Raw genomic sequence first — 14,186 nt, forward strand, 5'->3', positions numbered from 1 at the left:
GGTTTGTGTGTGTGTTTCTGCAAGAGTGGCAGAGTGTCACGCAGGTCCTGCCTTTGGAATGTTTGAAGCATTATGGTCTTAATTAATGGCAAATTCTGTGCAAAATTTTAGGGTGAAAATGACTGGTAGACTAGTAGTTCATATCGTCGGCAGTTTAGTAAGAGATGTGTCACACTATACCCTAAACCATATAGAATTCAGTAATAAAGGAGGGCATCAACCCGTGTGAGCCGTTCCATAAAAGTAAATAATAAAAATAAAAACCGTGTGAGCCGTTGTGGCCCGACTTGGATACAAGTGTTTTGGGTAGTAGAGCAATTCATGTGGACTAAATTTCATGTGAGCTAATAGAGACATAGAGTTGTACAATTTGAGTGATGAAACTTAAGTAAGATGACTAGCAAAAAGAGGAAATCATGGTAACTGAAGCATTTCCGCCACCCAATCTTCTGAAGATTATCTTCACCAATTTCTTTGTTCTTGAAAAACCACCTAAAGTTCTATTGTGCCGGCACAATCGGTCCCAAATCCTACATTCCTACCCCGAAAGAACTACAAGTGCATTACATTCTAAAAGAGACCAAAGCTACTTGGCTAGGTCACCTAGGTGTGTTTGAGGCTTTGAGCAACTCTTTGATTTCTTCGCTTAAAAACTTGCAGCTTCACTAGTTGGTCCAGCCCAATATATGACATGCTCTTATTGGTCTTTAGACGGATCTTATTGGGCCCTGTTGGCAGAACACACTGGGGACCAAAACACAAACATTTTCGCAGATAATCTTTACACTCCCAGGTCATGCTGACGCAATTTTTGTAACTTACGAAACCACCTTAGGAAAAACAAAGGCATGCATTATAACTAGGACAAAAGCACAGCCAGTTAGATTTTTCCCTTTATCTTTTCCTTGAAAAAAGAGTGAGAGTTACAAACCAAAGGCTGTCTTCTCCTGCTCTCCTCCTCACATTACAACCTGTACTCCCTTCACCACAGCCTTGGTTTTTCCTGTGGGGTCCGCCCAGCTGATTTGTCGCGGCTTGTTTCTAAGCTTATCTTGTGGTTGCATGAAGGCCTGGTGCTATTTACTGTTGGCTGATACATGTGTAAGGTGCTTGGCAGTAATCGACGGCTGCGATCTCGCCATTTGGGCGAAGGAAACCGAGGATGGTGGTTTTACCTCTTAGATGAGTGTCCACGTGTATCTCTGTGGTTTTGTATGACCTATGCATGTACCAGAGGACAGTTCCTCATTCCACTTTTACACTTCTATATAAGCCCTACCTCCTCTGCCCTCTGCACAGAAGCTCATAGAGCTTTGCATGCTTGCTTAGCTGCTTCTTGCTCTTCATTTTCTTTTTCTTTCCCTCGATCTGTTTTCGTTTTCTCCGATTACCATGGCGACCTCCGTTGATCCTTTGGTCGTCGGCCGAGTGATCGGCGATGTGGTCGACATCTTTGTACCGACTGTAAGCATGTCTGTCTACTTCGGCTCTAAGCATGTAACCAATGGCTGTGACATCAAACCCTCCATCGCCATCAACCCTCCAAAAGTGACCTTCTCCGGTCACCCCGGCGAGCTTTACTCCCTGGTTTGCCTCGTTTAACATTTTGCATGCATATATGAATGTTTCACCATCTTGATTTGTTGATCGATGATTGTATTCATCATGTGAGTGGTTTATCGTGCTTCATATTTGCGTACCTTATTAAGCGTAGACTTGCAGGTCCTGACTGATCCCGATGCTCCGAGTCCAAGCGAGCCTAGCATGCGAGAATGGGTTCATTGGTTCGCTTCTTTTTCACCTTTTTGTTATGGTTTCATGGACTTTTGGTGTAAAATTTCTGTTTTCTTGGTCACAAAAATCTCAGGTTTGTTGTTTGTGATTTCAGGATCGTGGCTGATATCCCTGGAGGAATAAATCCTATTAGAGGTAAATTATTCTACTTTTACTTGCTTGGATTTTTAGGATGTTTTATACATGCTGAAGTAAAACATTGTATTCGAGTCACATATATAGAAGAATCTTTCAGGTTTCAGGCGAGAATTAAACATGCATGTCTCCCTCTGATGTTATCAGACTTGTATAGGCTTTCAGTGTTGCATGCATCACATCACTCGTGTCCTCGTGTGTGTAGATATATTGTCCAAAAATGCTCTTGATGCCTCTTATACCGCATGAACATATGTCATTGAGCGGCAGAATTTCAGCTATCTTTTACCAAAGAAAAAACGATCGGGCTTGGGGTTTACACAACGAAACAAATAAGATTTACTCGATTACTTGCATGGATATTTTCTTCACATATATGGTTTGTTTGTTTCTACTAAATTACATGATGGCAACACGTGGCTTGTTGATGAGTGAGACTAGTACTAACACGTAGTTGCCAGATGCCAAGGTCTCTATGTCCATGTACACTTCTCGCTTCCACGTGGCACGAATCTGGATTTTCGTAGGGTGATAAGGGCTTCATTGCAAGCTCCTAGTAATCCTGTTAATTATTAACAATAATATGACACTACCATGTAAATAGCCAGACTAATTGTTGCTATTTTTGTTGCAGGAAAAGAGATACTGCCCTATGTCGGACCACGGCCACCGGTGGGGATTCACCGTTACATTTTGGTACTGTTTCAGCAAAAGTCACCAATGGGGCTCGTCGACCAGCCCCCCACTCGAGCTCATTTTAACACTCGCTATTTCGCAGCTCAGCTTGACCTAGGCCTGCCGGTGTCCACCGTGTATTTTAATGCACAGAAGGAGCCGGCCAACAGGAGGCGTTGAGAGTACAGCAGATGCTGCGGTGGGGTGAAGCTTAGCTAATATAAGATAGTAGCAATAAAGGACGAGAGCTAGCCTGGCTGTTAATTTATAATTACCGTGTTTATTAGTGTATTTTACCGCTTGCTTAAAACTTGTAATCTTCGTGTAATGACTCTGGTTTGTGATTGTAAACTTAAGCTGCCTGATCGATCGCTACTATTAAGGAACTATCGTGCACTTTTTCTTGTTTTCTATCCATTTCAAGTTTTGAATCTGATGTCTTAAATTTCAAGTATCGAAAGTTCGAAACATATATAAAAATTTTGCAGACCACCAATTAAAGCACTTATATATAAATTTTACAGTAAAGGCTGTCAGTTGTAACGTATACTGCGTTACTCAGTAACTTTACCTGCATGGTGAACATATGTCAATATTGAAATAAAATTATACGATACGTGGTTGATTCTTAAGTATCCATAGGTGATTTATGGCTGTATTTCTTCGACTGAGATATGAACACTAGAATTGTCTGTTATGGTATTAGCTAGTTAATTTACTTCATGCATGTCGAGCGCGTGCCAAAAAAAAATCTTAAAATTACTAAATGTCCGTGGTCGGTTTTTTAGAATGTTGATATTTGATTTAGTGTGGACATGTACTAGCTTGTAATGTCTATTATCATAACGATTAATCTACTATATATTCACGCATATATTGAGCCTAAGGTATAAATATGTCAGTAATGTGAAGTAAAAATATATGGTAAAATATGCCGAAAAACGTATATATGTTGTCGAGTTTCATGGTGTTACTGCTGATGTAGTGATATTTCTTGTTATAACTAGTGCAAGAAAGAACACAGATTTACGTGGTTCACTAACGATGTGTTAGCTACGTCTACGGACAGAAGAAAAACAGTTTTATTATGTTGAGGAAAAATACAGAACAACATGTACACAACACACAATAGGTTGTTTATATACAACCCTAAATCCGATATACTAGTCCTAATAGGAAACCATAACCTAGTATAACCCGATATACAGATAAGCCGCCAGAACAGATTGGATGATTCAAGGCATATATTAACAAATCTCCACCTTGACTTGAATCCTCTCACAAATAACAGATGTACCAGATGCACCATAGTGATGCCAGATGTACAGAAAACTCATTCTTCCTCAGATGTCGCCCCCAAAGGGCAACTAACAGCTTGTAACATTTAGCAAGTCCAAACAATGTTGGAACTTGCTGTGTGGAACCGACTTGGTGAACATATCAGCGGGATTGTCAGCAGTGCCCACCTTCTTCACCTTAATTCTGCTCTCATCTCTCAGAAAATGATAACTGACATCAATGTGCTTAGTCCTCTCATGATGAACTTGATCCTTAGCTAAACATATTGCACTCAAACTGTCGCAATATACTATAGCCTGATCATGATGCAAACCAAGACTACTGACCAGTCCCCTCAACCATATGCCTTCCTTTGCAGCGGCTGTCAGAGCCATGTACTCTGCTTCAGTAGTAGACAAAGTCACTGTAGGCTGCAAAGTAGCTTTCCAGCTAACAACAGAGCCACCAAGAGTAAAGACATAACCAGTCATAGATCTCCTAGTGTCAACATCTCCAGCATAATCGCTATCTGAATAGCCTGTTACCAAACAGTTTGTATCACCTCCATAAATGAGACCAACATCAGACGTACCTTTGAGATACCGAAAAATTCTCTTCACAGCCTGCCAATGCTCCTTTCCAGGATCACCCATAAATCTGTTGACAACACTAACAACATGTGCAAGATCAGGCCTAGTGCAAACCATAGCATACATCAAGCTTCCTACTGCACTAGCATAAGGAACTCGAGACATGTATTCTTTCTCCTCAGCAGATTTAGGTGCAAACGCAGTAGACAGATGAATATTTGCAGCACTTGGAGTATCTAAAGATCTGGATGTAGACATACCAAACCTGGATAATATTTTCTGGATGTAGCCTTTCTGTGATAAGAAAAACTTCTTCTGACTTCTATCCCTGTAAATCTCCATTCCCAAAATTTTTCGAGCTGCTCCCAAATCCTTCATCTCAAACTCTGCACTGAGGAGACCCTTCAACTTCTGAATATCAGACTTGTCTTTTGCAGCTATCAGCATATCATCTACATACAGGACCAGATAAATGAGGGAACCATTTGTTAACTTGTTGTAGTAGACACAACAATCATACGGACTCCTGATGTAGCCGATCTCTATCATATAGCTATCAAACCTCTTGTACCACTGTCTAGGGGACTGCTTTAGTCCATACAAGGACTTCTTCAACTTGCAAACATAGTCTTCCTTTCCGGGGACTTGAAAACCATCTGGATGAGTCATGTAAATCTCTTCTTCCAATTCTCCATGTAAGAACATTGTCTTCACATCTAGTTGCTCAAGCTCCAGATTCTAATGTGCAACTATGGCTAGTAGCACCCTAATAGAAGTATGTATGACCACAGGTGAGAAAATCTCATTGTAGTCAACTCCCTCTTTCTGATGAAACCCTCTTGCAACTACTCGAGCTTTATACTTGATGCCCTCAACAGGTGACAACCCATTCTTTCTTCTTGAAAACTCATTTGCAAGTAATAACCTTTCTCCCCTGATCAGGTCGTTTGGTCAATTCCCAAGTCTGATTTTTCTGAAGTGATTCCATTTCATCTCCCATTGCAGCAAGCCATTGAGCTGACTCTGTACTTGTAACTGCTTCCTTGTAGGTGGACGGCTCATGAGGATCCACCTCTTCAGCAACCTGTAGTGCATAAGCCACCATGTCCTCAAAACCATACCTTGTAGGTGGTTTCCCAAAGTTTGGTCTCCTAGATCGCTCATGAGTCGAACCATGTTGATTAGCAACCATTTGTTCTGATTCTGAATGTAGGTGTTGATCTTCTTGTTGTGGTTCACTCACATCTTCAGTGACTTGTTGCTCCACCTGTTTCTCAACACTACAATTTTCTGATACAACCATAGACTTCATAGTAGGGTTAAACATAGAATTTTCATCAAATATTACATTCCTACTCAGTATAACCCTCCTTTCAGATGGAGACCAGATTCTGAAACCTTTAACCCCATCTCCATAGCCTACAAACACTCCTTTTTTAGCTCTTGTTTCTAACTTACCCTCATTTACATGATAGTAAGCATAGCACCCAAAAATCCTCAGATTGGAGTAATCAGCAGACTTACCAGACCACATCTCATAAGGTGTTTTGAGATGTATACCTGTGTGTGGTCCACGATTTATCAGATAACAAGCAATATTCACCGCTTCTGCCCAGAACCTTCTTTCTAATCCAGCATTAGAGAATATGCACCTAGCTCTCTCCAGAAGTGTCTGATTCATACGTTCTGCTACACCATTTTGCTGTGGTGTATTCCGGACTGTATGGTGCCTTGCAATACCTTCAGTCTTGTAGAAATCATCAAATTCAGCAGAACAGAATTCCAGACCATTATCAGTTCGCAGCCTCTTGATCTTCTTCCCTGTTTGATTTTCAACTAATGCCTTCCACTGCTTGGAATTCTTGAAGGCGTCACTTTTATGCTTCATCATGAACACCCAAGTCATTCTTGAGTAGTCATCAATCATAGACACAAAATATATGTGACCTCCCAAAAAGTCAACGCGAGAGGGACCCCAACAATCAGAATGGATATAATCAAGCGTGCCTTTAGTTCTATGAATCGCTTTAGGAAATTTTCTGCGATGTAGCTTCCCAAAGATACAATGTTCACAGAAACTAAAATCCTTAACCTTGTGGTCACCAAGAAGATCATTCTTTGACAGAATTTGCATCCCTCTTTCACTCATATGACCAAGCCTCATGTGACATAGCTTGGTCATATCATCCTTGTGAACCTCTGATGATGCAACAGCAGCCGAGCCTGACAGCGTTGAACCTTGCAGAATATATAAAGTACCTCGCTTGACACCTTTCAGAACCACATTGGTACCTTTGTAGACATTTAAAATTCCACATGAGCCTTTGTACTTGAAACCTTTGCTATCTAGAAGACCCAAAGAAATCAGGTTTTTCATCATGTGTGGAGCATGCCTAACATCATTTAATGTACAGAATTTACCATTATGTGTCCGTGTTTTTATTGAGCCAATTCCAACCACCTTACTTGCAGAACTGTTTGCCATAGAAATATTGCCTCCATCTATCTGCTCATAGGTTGAAAACCACTCTCTGCGTGGACATATATGATAAGACGCCCCGGTATCCAAAATCCACACATCCCTGTGATGTATGTATGCATCTGCAACCAAGGCCAGATCTTCTTCCGAAGTGGTGTCAACTTCTGCTACAACAGCAGTACCTGATGCTTTCTCAGACTGCTTCTTCTTCTTTGGACATTCGTTTTTCCAATGTCTCTTCTCTTTACAGTAGTTACAGACATCATTGGATTTGGAACCCTTTGAAACTGGATTCTTATATTTCTTCTTCCCCGAACCTTTCTGTCCCAAACTTCCACTGGCTACCAACCCTGCAACCTGACTGTCTGAACTAGTACCGGTCGCCTTATGACGCATATCTCTAGTATGTAAAGATGATCTAACATCCTCCAGAGTCAGAGTATCTCTCCCACCAATAAAAGAATCCACAAAATTCTCATACGACGAAGGTAGAGATACCAACAGAATTAGAGCACCATCCTCATCATCAACTTTAACATCGATATTACGCAAATCTAATAGAACAATGTTTAACTGATCTAAGTGATCTCTTAGAGATGTACCTTCTTCCATACGCAGACCGAACAGAAGTCGCTTTAGAAGCAACTTGTTGGTTAAAGACTTCGTCATGTATAGACTCTCAAGCTTCAACCACAAACTAGCCGCAGATTCCTCCTCTGCGACTTCGGTGATTATATCATCTGCAAGGCACAACAGAATTGTCGAGTGTGTCTTCTCCTCCAGACTGGCCATCTCAGCGATTTCTTGATCCCCTGACTTCTTAACCAGCGGCGCCCACATCCCTTGTTGTTTTAACAAGGCTCGCATCTTGATCTGCCATAAACTGAAGTTGTTCCTCCCTGTGAATTTATCAATCTTCACATTCAAACCAGACATCTTTCTTGGCGGAAATCACAACCAGGCCAGATAAACTTGGCTCTGATACCAATTTGTTATAACTAGTGCAAGAAAGAACACAGATTTACGTGGTTCACTAACGATGTGTTAGCTACGTCCACGGACAGAAGAAAAACAGTTTTATTATGTTGAGGAAAATATAGAACAACATGTACACAACACACAATAGGTTGTTTATATACAACCCTAAATCCGATATACTAGTCCTAATAGGAAACCATAACCTAGTATAACCCGATATACAGATAAGCCGCCAGAACAGATTGGATGATTCAAGACATATATTAACATTTCTCAATTGGAAAACAGATACTACAAATGGTGATTAGTACGTACAATTAATTAATCTACTACCCATGCGCATATTGTAGATGGTTAGTTTGCATAAAAATTGGCTGCACTGGCAGTGATGGTTTTGCTCTTAACTAGAAATGTAATATATGTGAGAGCATTTTGATAATTTTGTCTTACAGACTTAAAGCAAAAAAAAGTTTAGAAGACCTTGAGATGACCACATTGAATTGACAGTAATTATGCATGGTACGGTGACCGTATGTGATTAAACTGCTCACTGTAGATCTTATAAAGTCAATTGTGCTCAATCTATATGTGTATGAACAATTAGTGAAATTTCTGAATTATAAAATAGACATTTGCGAAGCTGTTTAATTAGAGTGCAATAGCTGACACGTATTAAAAATAAGTAATGTTAACGTACTAAACCCAATATCCAAGTTAACGTAGTACTATGATCAGCTGGAAGTGCAGCTATCAAAAATTTAGGTGAGGAGGAGAAAATGTATTCTTGAGAAAAAGAGCAAGCATGCCAGGCTAACATCAAATGTTAACGTGAATCTAAAATATCTCAGATGTTTGCGAAATAAAGTAACATTTGTAATATAAATAAAATTAAAGAGAAATTAACATGAATTCTTCAAACTGAATCATACTATATATCGAGTCAACCCGAAATCTCCGACTGTCGAGGTTTGTGCAACAAGACGGGAGAACTATGACAATGTTGATGTCCATACAAAGCCTCGTCAAGCAAGCAGTTCTTACGAATACCTCAAGTTGGTTGCCTGATCGACCTCAACACTCAATTTATTTGGTCGTTACCCGCTGATTCGTTATTATGATTAATTTAAATTGAGAGTTCTAGCTTGAGCGATGATGCCTAACAAGCATCTAAATTATTTTTATCTTGAACAAGCATGCATCCACAGATCCACTAATTTGTGCTGATATATGTATAGTAAATATCTGCTAAGCTAATTAAATTAAGAATACCCTAGATGATCAGGAGGCTATCTAGCTATGAGAAACATGAGATGTAGTTAAGTCGAAGTTTCAAGGTCGAACAGACAACGAGATAGAGGTATAACTAATGCAAGAAACTGTTCACTTGACAAGGTTAGCACAGAAACCACTCACCGGAATATACATTTCCGTCTGATCATCATCTGATCGATCAGGTCGTAACTAAACCAAACCGTTCCTATGATATATATATATATATATATAGCCCAGGAACTAATAGAAACTGCAGAGATATGGAAGCTAATTAAAGAAAAGGAACATATAGAAATGGTGATGAAGACAGTTCATTTATATATAAGTACAGGCCAGCTTCAAGTGCATTTCAAGAAAACCGATATTCTGCTTTCGGGCTCCGCCTGCATTTTGTACCGGTGAAGCAATGTATGCATGTGGCACCTAACATTGACCTTCAGATGCATTCATGTGTTTTTGTGCTGGTGTATTCGACAGGGTGACATACTACTGATACTAGATATGATAAGGAAAGTAATGTGGGAGAGCTTGAGGGTAGATGGGGATTCCATTTGGTAAGCAGTACTAACTAAATGAACCTACGTCCTGGGAAGTATGGTTATGGTTAATGACGATACTCGATCCTCATTACAAGCATGTATAATTTGAATCATCAATTCTTGTAGTACAATATTGTTTAATGACTAGTATATTCTTTGTAGCAGTATGGAAGGGTCACAAACAGAAACTGACAAATTAAGGGCTTGCAATTGATCGATCGAAGTGTTACATCTTGTTTGCTTGCTTCCGTGGCTACCTACAAAAAACAATGAAATTAAAGCACCAAAATCAAATTGTTGTATATAAGTAATTGAAGTGTTCAGTTGCCCAGTTTTAACTTCTAGCTTGCCACAGAAGCAAGCATGCAACGACTTCTTTCGGAAAAAAAAAAAAAAAAAGAGCAAGCAACGACTAGGAGAATGTACTTGCATCGAACATTAAATTAACTTGGAGAAAACAATATCATCAGGCTACTAAAGGCGCGCAATCACTAACAACTGAAATATATAACTTGCAAATTACCTCGGAGCTGATTTCAATTAAGCTAGGGAAGTAAGTTTACTAGTATCAGTGTCTTCTGATATTTTAGCTTTTGCCTTGTCAATGAGTTGAGTGTAATAATGATCGATCAGCATCAATATTTAGTTGATCGAGTTGTGGCTGCTTTCCATCAAAACCGTGAAAGCTAAGGGTTACTAATTTGCGATGGGATCTGCTTCATAAATGGCGATGGTGCAATGGCCACTAATTTGTCAGTAGTCAATTCATTTGTACGATGTATAGTTAATGTCACTGTCATTGAGAGAAATACGAGGTTAGGAAAGAATAAATCTTTGTATTAACAATAAGCAATAAAAAAGAAAACGTTAATATATCCAACGTTGCAGATACATGTAGGGTTTAGTATAACGCATCACGTACGGCATCACATCATGCGCCTTTGGCGAAATAATTGTACGGTGTTAACCCGTATGATATAGCTGGTGTATATACGTGCTACTCGATCGGCTGTACGTACGTATCATACCTGTATCTTTGTCAAATGTTCATATATAGCGACTATTGCATGTATTTCTAAATATAGACATACGACATTTTTTATTAACAAACTACTCAGAGGTACTAGACAACAATTTAGTTTACAAATAACTTACTACTTAATTTAATAAAACAAATAATAACAAAATTTACAAATAAGGACCAAATGATAACAAGTTACCACATGTCATAAAATATTTTATTTTTTTTACACATTTTTGACCCATAGTGTTTGATACTATCAATAGAGAGATTATATGCTATTGTCAATTATAAAAACTAATTGTTAATGTCGACTATAAAAACTAACTGCTAATGTCGAGTTAAAATCTAGTTGTTATTGTCGACTTAGAAGACACTTGTTACTGTTGATTTGGAAGGTATATGCTACTGTCGATTATGAATCTAATTGATATTGTCGATTTGGAATGTACCTGCTACTGTCAACTATAAAGTTAACTACTATTTTCGACTAAGAAACTAACTGCTACTGTGGTATTTAGTGAGCAAAATTCAAAATTTCAAAATTTCTCAAAACATATGCAATATGGTACTTAAATGAAAGCACATGACATAAAGAACAACTTTATATATTGGTTCACCTCCAAATTACCGGTGGTTTGGCCGGAAAACTTAAATTTGTCGGAAACAAAAACTAAAAAATGAGGAGAGATAAATTTGTTAGATCTATGAGTAACATTTGGTAATTTTCATAAAAATAAGAATATTTTAAATATTTTTACAGTAATTAATTAATAAGTTTTGTTCTACTTATTCGTTGTGATTGAGTTTATGTTCTAATTTATATAAAAAAATATAAAAAAAAATTTTTTTTAGTTAATTCAAATGTGGTCTAGTACCACTAAGTAATTTTCTAGTTTTTTATTGTGACACCAACCAGTTGGGATAAATATTTACTCTCCATTAATAATTGGGTAAAAAGTATATGGAAGGGTTAAAAAAATAATTAAGTTGTTGGAAATGAAAGGGCTAGCTATATATGTATGGTGTGTAAGTGCGTATGTGTCGTCAGACTATCTGTATGTGTGTGTATATGTAGCTTAATTTAATGAACTAATCAAGTTTGAGTAATTAATATTAATATATATGTAGCAAGCTAGCTTAGCTAGTAATTCATATTGAATGGTAGATAGAACAACTGGCTACCGCACACATTACCTCCTTCAGTTTGGTCAATGTCCTTGTTAGCTTTATGAAATCATTAATTAAGAGTTAATTCTGAAGATATCGAATGAATCACATGCATGCAACAGCTACCACTTTGACGATAAACTGACATCCATCAAACTGAACAGCACAATATCAAACCCTATTTGAATGATTGGTGCCTCAATAATTTCTTAAACATATTCTCTCTACTCTAGACATTGGTTACATATACACTACATTTTTGTACTTCCGCATATATCTCAGTGACGCAGTACCCAGTCTTATACTAATTAATTAATAGAAAACTGGGTATTATTCTAATTTGTCCTGCAGTTGAAGATTGATCATACTGAAAATTCATTGATACTCGATAGAATGGGATTGTAATATATGCCCAATTACAGTAGTCATTGTCGAAATGAGTAGTACTTCCTCCGTTTTCTAATATAAGTCGTTTTAGAATTTTTTACACAAATTAATAAACAATTCTAACGGCAATTTAATTAGGGACAGAACCAATAATTAAAAATTAGATGGGCTAATTTTCACACAACACACTTACAATTTTATTTTTGAGGTTTAGAACCCAGTGGGAGGCTCACCTCACACCTTTATATTAAAAACATATGAGGGGACATAAAACCAAAACCTCATAAATTGAAAACTACAACAAAAATGATTGTAAGAAAATAACAAACAATAATCTATAACTATTGAAATCGTACCTGTCGGGTTCCACTAACTTTAAAGTCCAGAATCACATAATCATTACCAAAACTATCAACAAACTTTTTTTCAATGTAGAGAACCATCAAATCATCAAGAAAATCATATTCCATTTTATTTCGAAATCTACTTTTTATGATGTTCATAGATGAAAAAACTCTCTCTGTTGTGGCTGTAGAAACTGGTAGATTCAACACAAGACAAATCAACCCATAAATCAACACAAGACAACGATGTGTTGACAAATCTTGGATCAACTAGAATATCTGCTACAAAAAATCCACATTCCATATTTAGAGTTGAAAAATCAAATGATGTAAAATCCTCAGGATAAAACTTCAAAACAAGATTGCAAACATCTTTTGATCTGAGTGCAACAAAATTATCACGAGGATCCAATGTAGCACTAAGAACAAGGAGCTCCAATGAATCATCAAGAAATCTACTATCTAACTCTGCCAACTGGAAGTCTATTACATCATTCAGTATGTTAACCCGATAATAATGCTCATTTGTAATATTTTGTTCACAAGCTCTAACACCTTTCTTGTGAGGTAATGACATATCAGGCATAATAATATCATTCTCACAACAAAATGATGCAACCCTTGTAATCAAATCATCTCAACCATTATCTCTTAACTCTTGAAGTCTTCTTTTTGCTAATTTTAGGAAGTTTAGAGCATTCAAAATATCAATGGTTTTTTTTTTTTTTGCAATGATTGACAAAGAAAATCAGTTATCTTCATGACAAATTGCATCAACAGCAAGCAAAAGGTAAAATTAAAACGCTTCATAGCCTTACCCACATTCTTTGCTTCTGCGTGTATCTTTTTTGGTCCATTTGCAGCCAATTATGTAAGAGTTGTTCGAGCAGCTCCAAATAGATTAATCAAACTTGTTATAGAGCGAAAATGAGAACCCCAACGAGTTCCCCCTGCTCGTTGCAAAGTGCAAGCATGATTAGCCCATATACATGTATGAAGTTTGCCAGCATCCACTAATTCTACAATCTATTATTCTCTGGTAGCTTAAAAAACTGAATGCCTCTTTGCAGAAGAATCTACAAAATTCACAACGAATCTCAATGGACCAAAAAATGTTTAAATATCATCTACCCCTTTGGCAACGGCATTTAAAGCTAATTGCAAGCGATGAGCAAAACAATGCACATAATATGCATACGAACACTCTTCACAAAACAAAGCTTGTAAACCATTAAATTCACCCCGCATGCATATTACTAGCACCATTATATCATTGACCACACATATTTTCTATATGAAGATCATTGTGAGTAAGGACTTTAGATATCTCAAAATATAAAGTCTGAGAACAAGTGTCTGCAACACTAAGAATTTTGAAAAACATTTCTCTAATAAACCCATGACAATCAACGGATCGAAGTATGATAGCCATTTACTCCTTACTAGATGCATCAACTGCTTCATCAGCCAAGATACAAAATTTGGTTTATCCAACTTCATCTCGAATCTTCTCTCTAACTTTGT

General features: G+C 37.7%; 1 protein-coding gene across 1 annotated transcript; it reads left to right on the forward strand.

The window, feature by feature from the left end:
- The first annotated feature begins 1,392 nt into the window (after nucleotides 1–1,392).
- Nucleotides 1,393–2,823, forward strand: LOC126795973 (protein MOTHER of FT and TFL1). Its single transcript, XM_050522707.1, has 4 exons — nucleotides 1,393–1,587; nucleotides 1,723–1,784; nucleotides 1,889–1,929; nucleotides 2,564–2,823. The coding sequence occupies exons 1-4, from the start codon at nucleotides 1,393–1,395 to the stop codon at nucleotides 2,782–2,784; spliced, it is 519 nt and encodes a 172-aa protein (XP_050378664.1). The 3' UTR covers nucleotides 2,785–2,823.
- The last annotated feature ends 11,363 nt before the right edge of the window (nucleotides 2,824–14,186 follow it).

This window comes from Argentina anserina, chromosome 5 (genome assembly GCF_933775445.1).
Source record: "Argentina anserina chromosome 5, drPotAnse1.1, whole genome shotgun sequence".
NCBI lineage: Eukaryota > Viridiplantae > Streptophyta > Magnoliopsida > Rosales > Rosaceae > Argentina > Argentina anserina.

Bases quoted from the DNA above. Each gene is read 5' to 3' on its own strand.
- LOC126795973 (XM_050522707.1), top strand. From the start codon at position 1,393: ATGGCGACCTCCGTTGATCCTTTGGTCGTCGGCCGAGTGATCGGCGAT. The intron at 1,588-1,722 runs GTTTGCCTCGTT...GTAGACTTGCAG, and splicing joins CCGGCGAGCTTTACTCCCTG to GTCCTGACTGATCCCGATGC. The intron at 1,930-2,563 runs GTAAATTATTCT...TTTTTGTTGCAG, and splicing joins AGGAATAAATCCTATTAGAG to GAAAAGAGATACTGCCCTAT.